The following is a 19665-nucleotide window of genomic DNA, read 5'->3' as shown; positions in this document are numbered from 1 at the left end:
CGAGGTCTTGGCAAGGATGTTTCTTGGCCGGGATGAACAGCAGTGTGTTTTTGAGTAAATTCCGCTTCAGATGATGGGCATTTTTCCATGCACAAATGCATTTCCAGGTGATAACTTCACTATTTGATTTGGTGTGAAGTCAGAAAACACTTACCACAGATCCTGTGGAAAATGAATGGGTAGTTGGTGTGAAGGTGACACAGATCCTTTTCATGGTAACTGCTTAGTTCTGCTCTTAGCCTGTAATGTCGACTTCATTGAGAGTATGGGGAAGGATTTGGTGGTTCAGAGTGGTGAATGCTGCTGGTGGATCTAACAGGATTGATGACAGGTTTGCTGTTTTGGCTGTAATTAGCATGTTATTCAGTGTAATTACCGCAAGCTTTAAAGAAACTTCTCAAACAAGGTTCAAATGAATGACTTACATATAGACAGAAATGATGGAGGTGACTTATCAATGGTCTACAAAAGTAACTTTCACACAAATGCTTTCACAAATTGGGGGCTGTGAATTACATCGCAGTTAGATTGGTGTCATTTACTGATGTGTTAATGTGAGAATAAATAGAATTACATTTTTATCACATTATTAAGACTATCTAAAGATTTCTCATTGATGTGTTTATCTGTGATGTGTATTAAGCCTTAATGAATGAGACAACAGAAAAATCTGCTACATTGAAGATTATTTAGACATGAATATGAATGTATCTAGCTTTGCAATCGATCACCAAACAGGGACTATGGAAACATTAGTTTTCCTGGTTTAACTCGGTCAGGGTGCTTTTAGATGAAATTGAAACAGAAGATGAGGACAATGCAGCAGTCATGCACAGCACTACACAGAATGCTCATAGCCTCATCGACTGCTGCTTGCAATATTATGAATAACAAATCTATTTCCCTCTAGTGGCGTCTACTGCTAAGTGTTTTTCACCAATGAGTTGCCATGTGTCCTTGCTGGCTTTTACTTGTTACAGTAACACGCAATTTAAGTAACAACACTAGAGACTAGAGACATTTTTGTTCAAGAGTATTTCAATAGAATGTTTTTCTCACTGTAACTATTAATGGGATAGTTCACTCAGAAAATAAAGATTCTGTCATTTACTCACCCTCATGTTGTTCCAAACCTGTGAATTATTATATATTTTTTTTCTGTGGGACATTACTCATAATTAGATTCTTTTCAAAATGACAAGAAGATGAACAGGATGCCTAGAAGGATGGGGCCTAAAACGCTTGCCACTGCTCGGTGAGAGATTGCAAGTAAACTAACTTCCTAGTTTATACCTATATTTTGCATTATATTCTGTTATCAATAGCTCTGCAATAATATATAAATTACAGCTCACACTGAAGTCACTCTCAAACCAAGCAGCTTTCTGTTAGTCAGCACAGTGCATTCATGTGACCAACTCATGTGACCATGTAACTACTTATTTTTACTTTTAAAAACTAGAAACAGTTTTCACTTAAAAATTAATTAAATGTGAAATTCTGAATTAGAATGACTTAGATTTGTTTATTTATTTTTTATAATGTATGACTGAGTCATAAAAATGTACTGCAGAGCAGGAGTAGCTCTTGTTGATTGTTTGAATGAATCAAAGACGAGTGCTTTGAATCACCTCTTGATTCCCGAGTCTCCTCAAAGGGTTGTGTGATTCACTGCCTGTGCAATAAATCCCCTAGAGAGGGAATCACCAATATAAAGCCCAATTCCTCCATGCCAAGCTGCTCACTAGAGAACTCCCTCATTTTAATTGGTTTAACTGAGCTCTAGATGAAGTCTTGCTCTGTCCACTTCTGCAACACACATGTATTTGGGTGCATACTGTTGGCATAGATGTGCTTTTCCCAGCATGGGTCTAGGAGAGAGAAGACGGAGGGCCTTTCAAGCAGGGAGTGACAGATCTTTTATTGAAAGAGACTGGGCCCCCCTCACACACACACACACACACACATACACCATGCCCTCCCCATCCGTGTCTGGGCCATTGTCACCAGGCTTGGAACTCCTGAAGTACCCCACCCCAACCCCTTCCCACCGCTCCAAGGGTCTTTGTCACTGTAAGTCCTTCTGCAGACTGAAACAGTGCCAAACCTCTCACACACACACACACACACACACACACACACACAATGTGTCCTTTTCCCAAAGGCTCATTCAGAAAGGCCTTTTGCTTGTCAGAATGCATCGAGCAGGTCCGCGCAGATCGAGAACGCTCAACCGAATGGAAAAATGGGGAGAGACTTATTCCATTATCTAGTTTTGGTTAGAAGTGTGTGTGTGTGTGTGTGTGTGTGTTTGTGTGTCGATATTGACAGCATTCCTCTGGAGATAAACCCTCTGGCCTCAGAGCCCCCAGCCCCACCCAGCCCCTCACAAGTGTGCATGTGTGTGTGTGCAGGGGGAAAGGGGCAGTGCCCGGACCCCTACAGCCAGATAGTGTAACACTGGAAAACAGTGAAGCAAAGACGTAGAGAGAGAGAGAGAGAGAGACGGTGTACTGGGATGCCAACCAAAAACACCATTTGTGCAGTAAGTACAACTTTCCTGAAGATTCCTTCATCTTCTTTGTTGTTTTTGTTACATGATGCAGACTGAAAATTCTGGAAACTTGCTCTTCATCGCAAAATACTGTCTGAAAATACATTTCGGGGCAACTAAATATATTCTTAATGCTATTTCGGTAACACTTTATTTTGTAGTGTCCTTGTTACATGTTACATGTACTTGTCTATAGTAACAACAGGAAATTATGCATAGTAAATACACGTTATTAATTCATATTTCTCAGTACTTAGACAAGCACGCTGTGAAATAAACTGTAACCTCTATTTTAATGTGTCCTCGATTCACTGCATTTACAAAAGGACACCATATATTTACTATACGGTTAGGGTTTGCTTTGAGTGTTAGTTGCTGAAATTATCCATAATGTACTGTTATTACTACAATAAATGTGTAAAAAGTGAAAGAAGGACACATTTAGTCACAACAAAATGTGACTACACTTCTAAATGTGTGGCACCCATCCAGTCAGCTGTATTTTCAAACGTATTGAGCTCTGTTCGTGGGAGAATCTTGGCTTTGAAACCCAGTCAAACTCTTCGTATTTTTTTCTAATTTGTTATAGACAGAAAGATTACATAGAGATGAAATTGTACAGTTGCTAAGTATTCTATAAAGTTCATGTTGTAACATGAAATTTAACTGGTTTTAAATTGAGTCCTAAAAATAAATAAAAATACGTAGCTGAGAGAAAGAGAAGAAACTATATTGTCACAAGATGTCTTAAGTCGCATAAAAATATGCTTCATATCGTGACGTAACTTAAACTGGTTTTAAAAGTAATACTTTGTGATAGAATTAAGGTACAAAAGTCATTCATAAGGATCGGATCAGGTACAGTATAAACAGAAGATGTACATTTTCATTCTTTACGTAATGTGCATGGGAGGGCAAAGCATTGGAAATGTAAAGAATATGCATTGGGCTAAAAAGACTAAAGACTACAAAGGATTTTTTTTTTTTTTTTGCATTGTGAATTTAAGAAGCTCCTTGTTTTGTGAGTTATATAGCTGTGTTACAAACAGAAACACCTTTGCACTTGGTTTATTAATTGCTGATCAGGGCACAGGGAACCTCTAAAAGAGATATTAAAAGTTTCACCTTCATTTTTACAAGATTTGCAGGAAAATGGACATTAGAAATGTCCTCTGATGCAAATTCCACTGGTCAGTTTTTAAAAATGCACAACCTTTTTATTTAATTAAATGTTTTCTCTGTTAAGTGTGCTTGTAATATTGATCCTTACAATGAATGTTACTTGGTTTGATATTTTGCTACAGGGATTAGTTTCTTATAGTTATGCATACCTTACAGTTATTACTTTGGAACGTGAGTAACAAGACACATTAAACACTTTTTGTTAATGTGTCTTTGTTACGTTACATGTACTTACTATAATAATAACAACAATAAATGATGCATAATTATATGCAAGTAACCTTTAGCCAAGCCCTAACCCTGACCATATAATAATGTAGCTTATTAATATTATTCAGTACTTAAATGTATAATTACACTGTAACAAGGACAACTTAAAATAAAGTGTAACCTATCATACTGTAGTCACAATATATACAGCTAACTATATTTTCAGCTGTTTTTCCAGCAATATATAAGTCAGGGTTGATTTTACATTCAGTTGCAAACATCACTGCAAGCATACCTTGTTTAATATAAGTATCTGTGCGCCATAATGCAGTGAAACATGTCTTCTTGTATTACTCTGCATGCATAAAAATAGTTATGCATTTTGCAGATTTCTCAGTTGGTTTATATGTTTAGTGATAGTTTAGCTTTTCACAAATGAGTGCAATGCACACTGACATCATACGATAGTGATGCTGAATAATGAGCCCCAGATGCACAGAATGCATCCTGTGAACTACTGATGTGAAGAAGGAAATAGAGAAGCGAGAGAACATGCATTTAATGCAACAATGCAGTTAATGTCTCAGTGATTTAGTGGTGTACATGAATGTACGTGAATCTGAGGCCGCTGTGACGTATAATCTCATTCATTTTCCCTCCGTGGGAAACACACATCACCACCTGCTCTCGTATGCTATGCAAGCACAGTTATAATGAGGGATGGCATTCTCTCTGTGTGTTTGGCTTGATCTGTGTGTATGTTTCTCAGTAGAGGTGAGTTTAAGACTCGCTCCGTCTCTCTCTCTCTCTCTCGGATGCAGTCATAAACACACACACACACACACACACACACACACACACACACTGCAGTGTTGCGTCTCGGTGGTGATGTCATCCAGTCTGCTGCAGTACTTCTGCTCTTCCAGACGGGAGGAAAGCCGGGGTTGGGTGCTGACATGTTTTATTTATCTTTTTTCATAACATTATATGAGGTTTTATTAGCTGGTACGTTAACTATTATTTTCTTTTTCAGTGATTATTAATTGAAGACTTTATAATCCTTTATAGAGGTATCAACAGGATGGCATAACTTTAATAAACGATAATGCTTGTTTTGTTCTAAATGACCCTTATGGTGATATAAGGATGACATTTCCAAGAAAGCTTATCAATTCTGGGAGCCTGGTTATTGAATCATACGGTATTAACTAGTCTATGAGGAGGTTTTTTCTATCAGTGGACATTCATTCTTTATTTTCCTTTTTGAAGCGTAAGGGTTCAAGACTGTGTCTGGTTGGTTCTCTTGGCATACAGTGTATGTTGTGTAGGTGTGGAGAAACCAGAGGCAAAGAATTAGGTGTGGTCTACACGACCATCTCCAGAGCCTTATCTGCTGCTAACACTCGCTCATGTACAGTGACCTCACATTTTACACATGGAGGGGACTCCCAAAAATGGTTCAGGGTTAAAAAATGCATTTCTGAAAAAGGTAATAAAAATCCAAAAATTGGGACTTAAACTTAGAAATAAGACTAAAATCTGTCACCCTTCCTTATTTTTTTATCAGTTACTAAGGAAAATGTTTTCATAACTTTGAATTTGACTAAATAAGGTTTTTATTTTATTTTTTACCTTTTATTTTTTTATTTTTTACCTTTTTTTAAGTACCAAATTTGAAGATTTTAAATATATTAGCTTTTTTAACGGTCTAAAATAGCATGTTGTTTTAGGTAAAATAACAGAAAACAGAAAAAATAAAATCATATATGCAAAAAAACCTAACTTAAACATCAATGTACATAATTTTAGATTACATTATACATTATTGTTCAAATTGTTTGGGTATAGGTAAGTTGTTTTTTTTTTTTTTTTAAAGAAGCCTCTTCTGCTCAAAAAATAAATACAATTTAATATTGTGAAATATTATTACAATTTAAAATAACAGTTTTCCATGTGAATATAATTCAAAATTTATATTTAAATTATAAAGTAAAATGTAATTTATTGCTGTGATCAAAGCTGAATGTTATTCAGTGTCACATGATCTTCAGAAATCATGAACATATGATGCTTTGCCCAATATTTTTGTGGAAACTGTGATATGCATTTTATTATTCAGGATTCTTTGATGAATAGAAAGTTCAAAAGAGCAGCATTTAAGAGAAATATCCATCTTATGTAACATTATAAATATCTTAACTCTCACTTTTGGTCAATTTAACTAGTCCTTGTTGAATAAAAGTGTTAATTTGTATAAAAGAAAGAAAGAAAGACAGAAAGCAAAAGCCTTGCCGACCCCAAACCGCTTCAGTGTAGTATTCTGACCCAGCCAGACAGATGAGGGAGAAAGATTGTGCTCCTAATTCTTAGGAGGTCACGAAGTCGTCCCCATGCCAACTCACACTTTTGTTGTTGTGCGTGTGTGTCCATGTACTTGTCTTGTGTATTTGATCAGTAGACCAGCCCTGCTGCTCGTGAAGGTGCACACACACACACACACACACACACACACATTCCTTCTGCCGCCACCACAGCAACAACACACACACACACACACACACACATACTGCAGCTCAGTCTCAAGGACGTGAAAATCTGTTCAAATTCACAGAAGCCACAGAAGCGACTGAATCCAGATGTGAGATTAAAATCTAAGGGAGTTGTTCTGGAATCATGCAAATGTGGACGTACTCCATATAAACTGGCTTTTTTAAATAATTTGATCTTTGGCTGAAAGTGTGAAAGCCTCTTTCTTCACTGAGTGTGTTTATCAGACAGAAGAAACCATGGAAGGGTTCATTTCTCACTCATTGAAGTATTTTAGGATTTAGGACTAACCCCAGTTACCAGCATATTTTATGATGAAAATTAAAGTATGTTAACCAAATATCTTACAGTAATAGGATTTTGCTGATGCAATGCTAAGAAGAGAAAACACACACTGCTTTTTAGTAACGTTCAGTAGTTAGATGAATGTCATAAGGTTAGGAAGGGCACTGTTCTGTCTTTGTGTCTGACTGCTTTGTTTTTGGTTTTGTTGAGAATCATTTGATAGTTTTAATGGAGTACAAACTATGAATGAACTTTTTCCCAGTCTTTTAACTGCTGCTCTGATCCTTTTTACTCTTTTCTTTTGCAGTATGTCTGTTCTTTGAGATAATCTGAATGTTTGTGCACCTAAGGTCGACAAAATATACAGTATGTGTACATTCATCTTTCTCACACAGGAAAAAATAATAATAATAATAACAAAGACGGCATGTTATCTCTATACCCATGTGTGTGCGTGGTAAATATGTATTTGTGTATGCATCTAATGTTGAAAACCTGTTTTCATTTACAGTGTTTTCTGCTGTTGCACCATTTTGTTACGGTTGTTGTTGTTCTTGTACTTCAACATCAATCTTAAAAGAAAAAAAAAGGTTGTTAACCAGTTGTTTTGTCACATTTGTTGTCTTATTTAACACTCCTCACATGTTAGATTCGATGACGTCATGGAAATACAGGTGGCTGGCAAAAAGCATATAGTTTTCACAATGCAATTAAACCATTAACATGTTAACTCTTTTAAACTCTACCCTCCTGTATTACTTCCTGTATGTTTTCTCAGACTGATGCTGGCACCAGTTTCCTCCGTGCAGCTCGCTCAGGTAACCTGGAGAAGGCTCTGGACCACATCAAGAATGGCATCGACATCAACACAGCCAATCAGGTGAGACCTCCTCAGATGTCCGATTCACTGTCTGACTGAGTCACAGCCAGGTCAATCTTCTTGCTCGATCTTGAGGGGTGCTCTAGAAGACAAAGTGTGAAAGATGTGTGATCTCTAGAGGATAAATCTAGAGCACAGAGGGCCACACACACACTCCATTATTTCCATGATGTGTCATCAGTCCTTAAACTCATAAAAATAAAGCTTCCAAAAGAGGTTTTCTTTTGCAGCAATGCCATAGAAGAACCATTTTTGGTTTCTCAAAGAACCTTTCAGTGATTTTTTTATTTGACTTTTTAAAATGTTAAAATTCTACATTTAAAAAATCCAAAGAACCTTTTCCATTATGAAAAACATTTAGTGCAATTGAAAGCTCACATGGATATAAAAGGTTCTTGCAGCGTCATAGAAAGTCTCTGAACAGATTCACTTCCACTTTTCAGGGAAAACAAACCTCCATACAGTATTGGATCGAGTAAGCTGACTAACCTTACAACATGCCAGAGAGTTGTTGTGTGGTTGGGTGCACCAATGATGTTTGTAAAACCCCAAATTTGAAATTCATGGCTACCTGCCTTCATCACCAATAGCTTGCTGTTGTGGAAATATCATGAATTACTAAAACTAAGCCAAGCTAGTTGCATGGCTGTACAGAAAAGTGCACCCAGTAAAGATGTTTACTTTCAAATACGAAGTAAAATCATTATCTGGCTCACCTGGTGTCTGGATGAGGTACGAGTAAATGTCCCGGTAAGACTCTGGCCACTGGCTGGGGTTGTTACACCAATTTGACACTTGGAGAATGAAGGGACGTGTTTTTAAATTGACCAAATTAAGTTTATGGATATATCTTTCACGCTCGGTGGCAGGCAGGCTGGACATATCAGTACTTGACATGTTTAGTTTTAGGGTTTTTCAAGATATTCACATCTGCCGGTTGTGTACGAACGGTGGTTTTTGCCGCTTTTTTGTATGGAAGTCTATGGGAAATCTAGTTTATTTTCCCCTAAAAAGGGGCGGTAACCAAATTGACAGTTACGTTTCCGGATGTGCCGGTTGTCAGGAAAAGCCTTGGTATTGAATGCTATTCCCAGCCAAGCCTTGAGAGGCTTTCAGTGTCTTTAGAAAGCTACAGTATACCTGGGTAATGAAGATCAGGAGAGTAGCTAAGTGTTCAGATTTCATAATTATGTCCGTCCGGTTCAACTCAAATTGCTTGCAGTGCCGTCCAAGGGTGTGTGTGTCCACGGTGTGAGTTTGGAGTCTTTTCACCTGATATTTGTGCTAAACTAGCTTCTTTACATTGGTGGACCTGACTGGAGATACATTTCTGTTTCCGTGTCTGAATTGCGCACAGATTTAATGTGATTTTAAATTGCCTGCTTGTACACTGACGTGTCGATGCCCTTTGATTACTGCATGCGTTGTGAGCGATGACTTCAGCGCTTTGCTCCATTTAGTCATCATACTGAAGCAAACGTGTGAGCAGGTCTACTGAACCTTGAGCTAGCACACACGTAGGCTATTATTTAATAATATCCTATTTATTATTTGATTGTTTAAACAACAAATGTGCTTTAGTTGAAATGGTTTTCTGTCTTGCATTTTATCTCTCAAAATAATGGATGTCACTGAATGTGGAGATTAGCAGACATAAGTTACTTCAACCTCTTATTTACATTGAGGTGAACATAAAGCTGTGCGGTTTATATTGGCCTGTTTATAATAGTATATAATACATATTTTAAAATGGTATTGCATACATGTTGCTAAAATAATAATGATCCATTTCAGTTGTTTGTGTGTTTTTTCTTTTCCCACTCGCTGTAGTGGAGCATTTATGAAATACTGAATTATTATTTCTTTCAGTATTAAACATGTTTGCAAAAGCTGTATGGCAGAAGTCAAAAACAATTTATACATTGAATTTTGAATCGATTTCTTTTCAGAGTTTATCAATAAATAAATAAATAATTGAAAACAGTAGGTAATTCATGGGGGTATTTCTACACGGGTGGTGAGAGAAAAACACAGACGTTCTGGATTCGGACGGCAATAAAATCACAAACTAACCAATGTAAATTTTGAGAGTAGCTTACATCGCCAAGAGAAACAATTACATCCTAATCAGGCTTTACTTGACAAAATTGTATAAGAAAAAAAGACTTTATTTTTGTGAATATAACTCAAATATGTTTTTTAACCTCATAAATAAAATGTTTCACTGTATACACACATAATAAATGAAAGGTACATTTATTAATTTGTATCACGAAAGTGTTTTTGTATAGATATTTGTGTTTGCTTGGATTAGAATACAGCATTCTACTTACTGTATAATGACAAAAATATGAATAATGTGAAAAATATTATATAATGCATTATTCAATGTACTCTACCGCAGTGTTTCTATTATATTATTTTTAGTATCACAATAGTATACTATTATAGTTTTATTAATATTTTGAATTAGCTTCTGTTTTTATATTTTCAGTTTTCATGTTTTTGACTTTGTTATTGCATTATTATTACTATTATTATTATTATTATTATTATTATTATTATTAAATATTACTGTTTAGGCTTAATTTCAATTTACTTTAAAAAATGTCAGATTAATTTTTTTTTTTTTTTTTAATTTTAGATTAGTTTTAGTTTCTAGTTTCATTTAGTTTTTTCGCCTAATATTTGTATTTGATTTGATTTCAGCTGCATGTACAGAGAGAGCAGTGGCTGTTCTGTCTGTATTGATTCCATCTCAGGGGACTATAGCGAGTGAAATGAGACGCACTGTAAATGTCTATTAACATTTACAGACTGGTGAAAAACACAGTTTCCGGTGACGTCAGGGTCTTACTGTATGTATTTGATTGGTGTATAAGGTGTGCAAACGTTTGTTCTGCAGACGCAGCTTTAGAACTGTTGAGTATTTCTTCTTCATCCATCCATTCGTGTCTTTCTTTGAGTCACTCTGAGATGAGGTGAGTGGTCTCTACACTCAGAGGGGATAATATCAGCAATGTGAGAAAGGTCCAACCTCACATGTCCTGTGAGGCTGAAGGAAGGCTGTGTGAGGTTAGACCTATCCCACATGGCCCGTATTCTTCCCAGCAGAGAGACCACCGGCCTGCCATCCACCTTAATCACCCCCATCATCATCATCATCATCATCATCATCATCATCATCATCATCAGTTGATGTTATTTGACAGTGCTCTGTGTCTTTTGTGACTTCCCTATTTCAGTCTCTTTGGGACGTTAAAAGACTGCACTGCTTGAGATCAAATCACCTTCAGAGTGAGTTTTCTCTGCTGTCTCTTTCCCTTCACAGAATGGACTCAACGGGCTGCACTTGGCCTCGAAGGAAGGCCATGTTAAAATGGTGCTGGAGCTACTGCACCACGGCATTGTTCTAGAGACCACCACAAAGGTAAGACTTAGAGCTCGAGTAAAAGTATTTAAACGTTAACAGAAGTATAGAGTAAATGTCTTTGCATTTGATGCTAGAGCTTTTAGCAGAACTTCATTTTTCACTTTTGAATCACAAGTTACTTTGAACACATTCAAATATATTTAGATAAATATTGCACTTTTGGGGGGAAATGTTTTGTTTGAAAAGTGTGCTTGTGCTGTTTTTAGACATCTTACACATACTTATCATTAAATAATATACTTTAAAAGAATATACTGAAGTCTGAACATAATGTGATTTATTTAGTTTTGGCATCTAAGTGCTTGCTAGTTTATAGTTTAAATGTAAATGTAAATGTGTTTTTTTTTTTTACCTGCTTAAGTAGGACATTATATCTTAATATGTATTTTCATATTTAGTTCTGTTGACTTTGAATTATGTTTAAAGTGTGCTGCCAAGCATTTATGGCCAGCTATACTTTAATGTCATTTCTGTTGAAGCTTGCACGTCTTTCAGTATCTTTGTGAGAATGAAGTTGCAATTTAGTGCATTAAAAAAAGATGAACTTTAAATGTCATATTTAATAATATGTTAACCAGCACATCAAAATAAGTGTACAGTACTTCAAGATTATTAAAACAGTTATTGAAGAATACTTAACAAATGTTTTAACACCAATGCATTAGACATTTCTTTCTTTTCTGAACTGTTGGCGTGTATATGGCTAATCATTCAGTGTTTGTGTGTAGAGAGTTTTGAAAGAAGTGTTAAAGAAGTTGTAAGAGATGTGTAATATTTTGCATGTTTTGTGTGTACAGGTGAGAGAAAAGGAGCCATACAGTAGTTTCAGAAACTGTGTATGAGCACATTTAAAAAAAAATAAAAATGCAAGTTACAATGTAATCTGCAAGTACATTTTTAGAAAAGCAAATATGTGTTTGTCATTCGAAGTAAACTTGTGCATATTTAATACAATCCAGTGCTCAAGGGATTGCTTGATTTTCAAAACAATGCATGTGATTAGAAAAAAACAAAAAACATTGACCGTGTCATTAAATAAGATATTTCTCTTGTAGAAAGGAAACACTGCCCTTCACATAGCTGCGTTAGCTGGACAGGAGCAGGTGGTCACCGAGCTGGTGAACTATGGAGCCAATGTCAACGCTCAATCTCAGGTGAACTACTGTGTAACTGTATAATCTCACCTAATGTTGACCTAAAACACATTATATAATAGGGGTTTCTGTCTTTTCTTCTCCCCAGTTGGATGTTTTGTAGTTCATTTGCACAGTTGAGTGTTTTTAAATGTATGCAGCATTGCTGTCCGGACTCAAATCTGTCTGCCTGTATTGTCATCTGTGTATTTGTGTGCTTGTTAGTTTGGTATTGTATCTGCATATGGGTGTTTGTGTCTGTCTGTAACAGAAGGGCTTCACTCCTCTCTACATGGCTGCACAAGAGAATCACCTGGAGGTTGTGAAGTTTCTCCTGGATAATGGAGCCAATCAGACCATTCCAACCGAGGTAATGCTGCGCTCGGGGAATAAAGCAGCACACTTTAGCATGACTATAAAAAGAGTATGTATTTTTGGAATAATATACTTTAAAAGAATACTCTGATGGGATAGTTCACTCAAAAATGAAATTCTGCCATCATTTACTCATCCTTCCAAACTTGTACGGGTTTCTTTCTTTCTGTTAGACACAAAAGGAGATATTTTGTAATATTTGAAAACCAATCAGTTAACCAAATGTAATGTTTTTGGACACTTAAATGCATGTTAATTGCAATTAAATGAAAATATTCAATTTATATTAAATGCAATTATCTGAATTCAAGATAATTTTTTATTTTAATTTTACCCAATTAGGAATATCTTTACCTGTCATGGTTAATCATATTCATAATTACTGTATTGTATGCCATGCATATAAATATATTTGTATTTACACATTTGCAATGATAAAGTCACAATTTAGTACATTTATTAAATGTTAAATCATACATTAATATAATATTGAAAAGCACTGCATTTAAACTTATAATCAAGTTACTTTAATTTGTTAATAGACACATCAAAATAAGTGTACTTCTTTAAAGGATGACAAAAGATTATTCAAATATAATGATTTAAAATGTACTTTAAAGTAAAACCTGTCATGATTTCAGTGTGCACTTAAGTGTGTTGAAGTCATGTAAGTGTCTCTCTTTAATTACATATTTCACTAGTATTATATCACTTGCTAGTACAGTACTTGAGCGTTAACCTTAAGATATGAAGTACACTACAAGTGCACATTCAGTACAATTAAGCGTGCTTACTTGGGTCAGATCAAAGGAAACTTTCAGCATGTTAAGCCAACAGGGGTTGCACACTTCACCTTAACCTGCCATTTCCAATCAGGTTATTGAGAGAAATATGGATGTTCATGTAAAATTCTGAAAATGTGTTTGTCTTTCTGGCAGGATGGCTTTACCCCTCTTGCTGTGGCTCTTCAGCAGGGCCATGAGAATATTGTGGCCCTGCTCATCAACCACGGTACCAAGGGCAAGGTCCGCCTTCCTGCACTGCATATCGCTGCCCGAAACGATGACACCAGAACTGCCGCTGTGCTTCTACAGAATGACCCAAATCCTGATGTCTTGAGCAAGGTTTGTGTAACCGGATGGAAAACCTCTTTCCTTGCTCTTTTTCTATTCAGCTGGACATTTAGTAATGTATAATAACAAATAATATAAATCTATTTAAGCACTCTTTAGTTAAAAATTTGGGGTCAGTAGTATTTTACATTTTATTTTATTTTATTTTATTTTATTTTATTTTATTTTATTTTATTTTATTTTATTTTATTTTATTTTATTTTATTTTATTTTCAATCAGAACTTTTATTCAGAAAGGTTACCAAAACAAGTGTACTTTAAGTATACTTCAAGTTTATTTTATTAAGTATTTTATTTTATTAAGTATACTTAAATAAATAATACTTTATGTAGTAAGTATACAAATATCAGTCTACAAGTATACTTGTAAGTGTACTATTCAATACTCCTTAGAACTAAATGGGCCCACTTTCTAGCATATAAAAGTATAATTTTAAGTATACTTTAAGTGTAACAGTAGTACACTTTAACTAGTTTACATCTATGATTTTAGTTTGTAATGCAACTTTACTAAAAGTGAACTTATACGTGTACTGATAGTTTACTAACTAAATACTTGTAACATTATTAGTACACTTTGAATTATAATAATTTTATACTTTAAGTATACTTTTTCTTTGAAATTAACTTTACATAATATTTTAAGAATACTACTATGTTCCTATTTAAGTATTCATTTGTATATGTTTTGTTCTGTGAATATCTAAACATTAAAAGAAAGAACAGGGTATCTGCTTCTAAACATAAACATTTTATTCTAGCGTCATGTATTCTTTTTTAGAAACACATGAATGTGGGTAAGTTTCATAAATGCAAAACAAAGGAATAAATAAACAACATTTTGAACAAAAAACTATGAATTGGATTCAGAATGATAATAAAAATATAGATGGAGTCAACATTTTATTCCATAACGTTACACAGTTGTGATGTTGTTTTATGTCTGGTGGTGTTACATTACATGCGGAAGCATCTGTTGTTTCAGTTTCTTCTTGGCTTGTTTCTGTACAGAAGATGTGTAATAGCGCCCCCTACCTTATAACAATGAAAACATGAATTCCCGGAGCACAAGAAGCTTTAGCGCAAACATATTTAGACTTTTTCTAAGTATTGGTCAAGCATACTTGAATGTCATTTTAAGCAAATCTCTGAGAAGTACATAAAAAGTAAACACAGTATACGTAACTATTTTTAGTTTAAAAGAAGTATACTAATAGCACACTTGATAAACTTCTTTTTCATTAAGGATATTAAAGCAACTGTATTTAGTTTTGTTTATTTTTGCCCCTTACAGTTAAGTCATAATAAAGTATAAATTTACAATATAATAAAATAGACCACAATCATTCCAAGTGGTAATAATATTTCATAATACTATTACAGTATTTTTAATCAAATAAATGCATCTTTGGCAAGCAGAAAAGACTCCTTTCTTACTGACCCCAAACTTTTAAACAGTAGTGAATACGGTTACTTAATTTTTGCAATGATAATGAAGCAGTGAGAATAAGAACTATATTGTACTTAGACAAGGCAAAGTGTGCTGGTTGCTAACTCAGTTTCCCATGATCCTCTGCAGACAGGCTTCACGCCGCTCCATATCGCAGCCCACTACGAAAACCTGAATGTTGCCCAGCTTCTTCTGAACAGAGGAGCTGATGTGAACTTCACACCCAAGGTCTGTCTCTTAAATATTTCTACAGTAGTCCTCTGTCAGTTCACACCTGTGTTCAAACCAGTGTGGCTTTCTTTCAGAATGGGATCACACCTCTTCATATTGCATCCAGGAGAGGAAATGTCATCATGGTCAGACTTCTGCTGGACCGAGGAGCTAAGATTGACGCCAAGACAAAAGTATGTTAAAAAAGCTACAATTTTAAACTTAATGACAGAGAATGTGTATGACATCTGTTCTTCTTCTTTCCTCTTCTAACACAGGATGAGTTGACTCCTCTTCACTGTGCTGCCAGAAATGGTCATGTGAGAATAATCGAGATCCTTCTGGACCAAGGAGCTCCAATACATGCCAAGACCAAGGTAGGGGTGCATCCAAATTACATACAGCCATAAAAACACCTGACATGGAGACCTTCAGATTTTTATTTCATCTGCCACAAATTAGTAGATGCATAGTTGCAAAAAGAGGCATTGGCAATGTGAAGAAGAATTTGATAGTGTATTTATCTCTGTGATTTGGTTCACTCAGGTCAATGATGACATGACATGAACAATGGTCAAGCTGTTGTTCTTATGAGGTTATAAAGGCTTTGATTTTTATGTTTTATGAAATGTTAATCTTCTAAAAAGTAATGTTTCAAATTAGAAAAAACTTTTTAATGTGTCAAATATCCTGACTAAATATTTGCTCTGAAGATCAAAATTCTTAAAATTTTAGTATTATTGACACAGTGTTTCTCAATACATTGTGTCAGCAGTGCAAATGTAATCAAATGCGTTAATTAAAAACATGAATCCACTCAAAAAGAAAAAGAAAAAAAAAAGATTGAATAACACATTTGGATTACACAGGATTATTAATAAACTCAATGTAATGCATATTTTTCAGTCACAGAGTCATAAAGGCAACAGGTAAGAAACTGAGTCGGTATAAATATGTTTTAAATTTATCCAGTTGTATGAACATGGTTAAAATATTTCTAGCTGTGAAATTAATTAAAATAATTGATTGAAAATGTTATTATTGACAACAAATATATAAACCTGGTTAATGCAAATAAAAACACTCAGTTTATTAGTACTTTTACAAAAATACGACCTGTTTCATTTATGCATGATTGACAAATATGCATTACATTAGGTTTATTAGTTTTGCTTATTTTAAACTAAATGGATGGAGACTTTATATGCAATTCAAATAAAACAATGCATACATCTTAAATGTAGTAATACATTCAATAACCTTAAAACAAACAAAAAGGTTGCGTAAGACGAAACGTGTAATACAAATGAAGAGTTGAAATAGAAAGAAAGAAATTGCCATTGGCAGCTCTAAATGTTCCCTTATGTTCACTGCACAGAATGGCCTGTCTCCAATACACATGGCAGCCCAGGGTGATCATCTGGACTGTATCAGACAGCTGTTACAGTACAATGCCGAGATTGATGACATCACTCTAGACCACCTGACCCCACTGCATGTGGCAGCACACTGTGGACATCATCGCATGGCCAAGGTTCTCCTGGATAAAGGAGCCAAGCCAAACACCCGTGCTCTGGTTAGTACACACGGGACACAACTAATGCACATGATAATGTATACCCTGCTGTTTTGAGACGTCCAGAATCTGTTCACTTACATAGAAATATCTCTCCACTCACGACATGCATAGAATGGCTTCACACCGCTCCACATTGCCTGTAAGAAGAACCACGTGCGTGTAATGGACCTGCTGTTAAAGCATTCTGCATCCCTGGAGGCTGTAACAGAGGTGAGACACAGGATCATTCACTGTATAATACAAATAGCATGGCAAAAGGACGCTTAAGACAGGACACAAGAAACCAGTTCACAATCAAAGTGTCCCAAAACATAAAAGAGATGCAGTGCTCATTTAACAGAATGGGAATCCATTTCAATAAAAAAAATAAGACAATGATAATCAGATTCACAAGATTTGGCGAAATGTAGCATTGCATCACTTGCTCATCAATGGATGCTCTGCAGTGAATGGGTGCCGTCAGAATGAGAGTCCAAACAGCTGATAAAAACATCACAATAATCCACAAGTAATCCACAGCATTCCAGTCCATCAGTTAACATTTGGAGCAGAAACAAATCCTACATTAAGACATTTTAACTTCACCTAAAATATGAGACATCTACATAATATTGTTTCCCCTGAATAAGGAGAGTAATATCCACAGATCAAGCACCATTTACAAGCCAAAACAGCTCTTAACAAACATGTCAGTGGATTTTGATGTGAGAGCGACTTCATAATATGTTAATTGATGAACTGGACTGGATGTGGATCAAATTTGATCAGATTTTCCTTTAATTATCATAAACGGTTTGATTAGAGCAGGGTCTAGTACAGAGATCGGTGAAAGCATTTGATGCTGCCATATTTCTCTGTGTCTGTATGCTCTCTGTCCAACAGTCAGGATTGACCCCGCTGCATGTGTCCTCCTTCATGGGTCATCTGAATATAGTGAAGATACTGATGCAAAAAGGAGCTTCACCACATGCCTCAAACGTGGTGAGCAATATCAGCAGCTAAATCTACACTGAAGTATGTCACAGTGAGGCCACGTACACATGGAGCTTCGCTTCTGAAAGCAAAGTGATCGCAGGTTACCTCTAGGTGATTTGAGATGTCTTGACTGTTCAGTATGTGATCATGTTCCTGTACATTAACGTGTATTTGTAGAAAGTGGAAACACCTCTGCACATGGCGTCTCGAGCGGGTCACTGTGACGTTGCTGAGTTCCTGTTGCAAAACGCAGCCCCAGTGGACGCCAAAGCCAAGGTGCGTTTCATGTTATGCTAATATTTTGATGTATTTCAGGTTATGACCTTTAATTACATTTTAGGTTGGTTTAGTTTCTTCTTAGCTTGTTTCTGTACAGAAGATGTGTAATAGCGCCCCCTACCTTATAACAATGAAAACATGATTGCCCAGAGCACAAGTAGCTTGTCATTTTAAGCAAATTTCTGAGAAGTACATAAAAAGTAGATGTAACGATTCAAACAAATCTCCATATTCATCGGGAAGAAGGAGGCGGGAACCGGCGCACAATCAAAAACGTTTTAATATTCAAAAGTAAACACAAAACAGCGCGTCAGCCCCTCACGGCGACTGACGCGCATAAATAAAAAGCAAACATAAAATAATGTCCCAGGCCTGGTCCTCTCTCGTCCTTCACGGTCGTCGCTCCAGTTTTATATCCTTCCATCTCCTACGTGGGACTCGATACTAGCGGTGGGGCTCAGGTGTAGCTCATCTCCAATCACTACACCTGGCCTCACTCCTCGTTCCCACGCCTCTCGGCCCCGCCCCACTCGCCACATACCCCCATCGCCCCTCGCAGGCCGGGGGGTACCCTCGAGACTGCGCTCTACTCCCCCCCCCCCCTTCCCTCCGGGGGGGACCGCTCACGGGGACCTGCAGGAACCCGGGGGTAGGACAGACGAGGCGAGAGAAAAGGAGATGGAAGGAGGAGCGACAAGGACGAGAGAGGGGAGAGAGAAAAAAAAAAAAAAAAAATCCGGTTCCCAGACGCACTGCTGCTCGGCCCTCCACCAGCTGGGTGATCTCCTCCGCGGTGCCTGGCGGTGGCACTGGACGGCCCTCGGCGGACGGCGCGACACTCCTCCGCCGCCCGATGGACGGCGACGGCTCCTCCGATTTTGGGCAGCGGCAGGAGTCCCCCGTTCCCTGCCCCTCCGGATTCCGTCACGGAGGCGGCAGGCTCCGGCCCCCTGGCGAACGGCGCCGACTCCTCCGCTCCCTCACGGACGGCAGCCGCCCCTCCTTGTCGTGGGCGGTCGGCAGCGAGCTCGCCCGTCCCCGGCAACTCGCTCCAGCCCACCGCCTCGAGCGTCCCTGGCGGCACATACCTCGCCTGCTCGAGGGCACCGCGGATTCACCACAGCGGCGAGGGATCTTCAGCAGCGCGTCCCTCCTTCTCCCGGGTTTCGGCACCACTGTAACGATTCAAACAAATCTCCATATTCATCGGGAAGAAGGAGGCGGGAACCGGCGCACAATCAAAAACGTTTTAATATTCAAAAGTAAACACAAAACAGCGCGTCAGCCCCTCACGGCGACTGACGCGCATAAATAAAAAGCAAACATAAAATAATGTCCCAGGCCTGGTCCTCTCTCGTCCTTCACGGTCGTCGCTCCAGTTTTATATCCTTCCATCTCCTACGTGGGACTCGATACTAGCGGTGGGGCTCAGGTGTAGCT

The 19665-nt window shown here is 37.1% G+C and overlaps 1 protein-coding gene across 1 annotated transcript in view; it reads left to right on the top strand.

Annotated features, from left to right (window-relative positions):
* The window catches only part of LOC113085510 (ankyrin-1-like), a 122154-nt gene that overhangs the window by 44352 nt on the left and 58137 nt on the right, over positions 1–19665 (top strand). Inside the window, exons 2-13 of the mRNA XM_026255176.1 lie at positions 7557–7658; positions 10990–11088; positions 12147–12245; positions 12496–12594; positions 13538–13723; positions 15312–15410; positions 15488–15586; positions 15671–15769; positions 16771–16968; positions 17083–17181; positions 17854–17952; positions 18124–18222. Of these exons, the coding sequence (XP_026110961.1) occupies positions 7557–7658; positions 10990–11088; positions 12147–12245; positions 12496–12594; positions 13538–13723; positions 15312–15410; positions 15488–15586; positions 15671–15769; positions 16771–16968; positions 17083–17181; positions 17854–17952; positions 18124–18222 (1377 nt within the window). The remainder of the gene's footprint in view (positions 1–7556; positions 7659–10989; positions 11089–12146; positions 12246–12495; positions 12595–13537; positions 13724–15311; positions 15411–15487; positions 15587–15670; positions 15770–16770; positions 16969–17082; positions 17182–17853; positions 17953–18123; positions 18223–19665) is intronic.

This window comes from Carassius auratus, chromosome 5, assembly GCF_003368295.1.
Source record: "Carassius auratus strain Wakin chromosome 5, ASM336829v1, whole genome shotgun sequence".
Lineage (NCBI taxonomy): Eukaryota > Metazoa > Chordata > Actinopteri > Cypriniformes > Cyprinidae > Carassius > Carassius auratus.
This window is presented reverse-complemented; position numbering and strand designations above follow the sequence as displayed.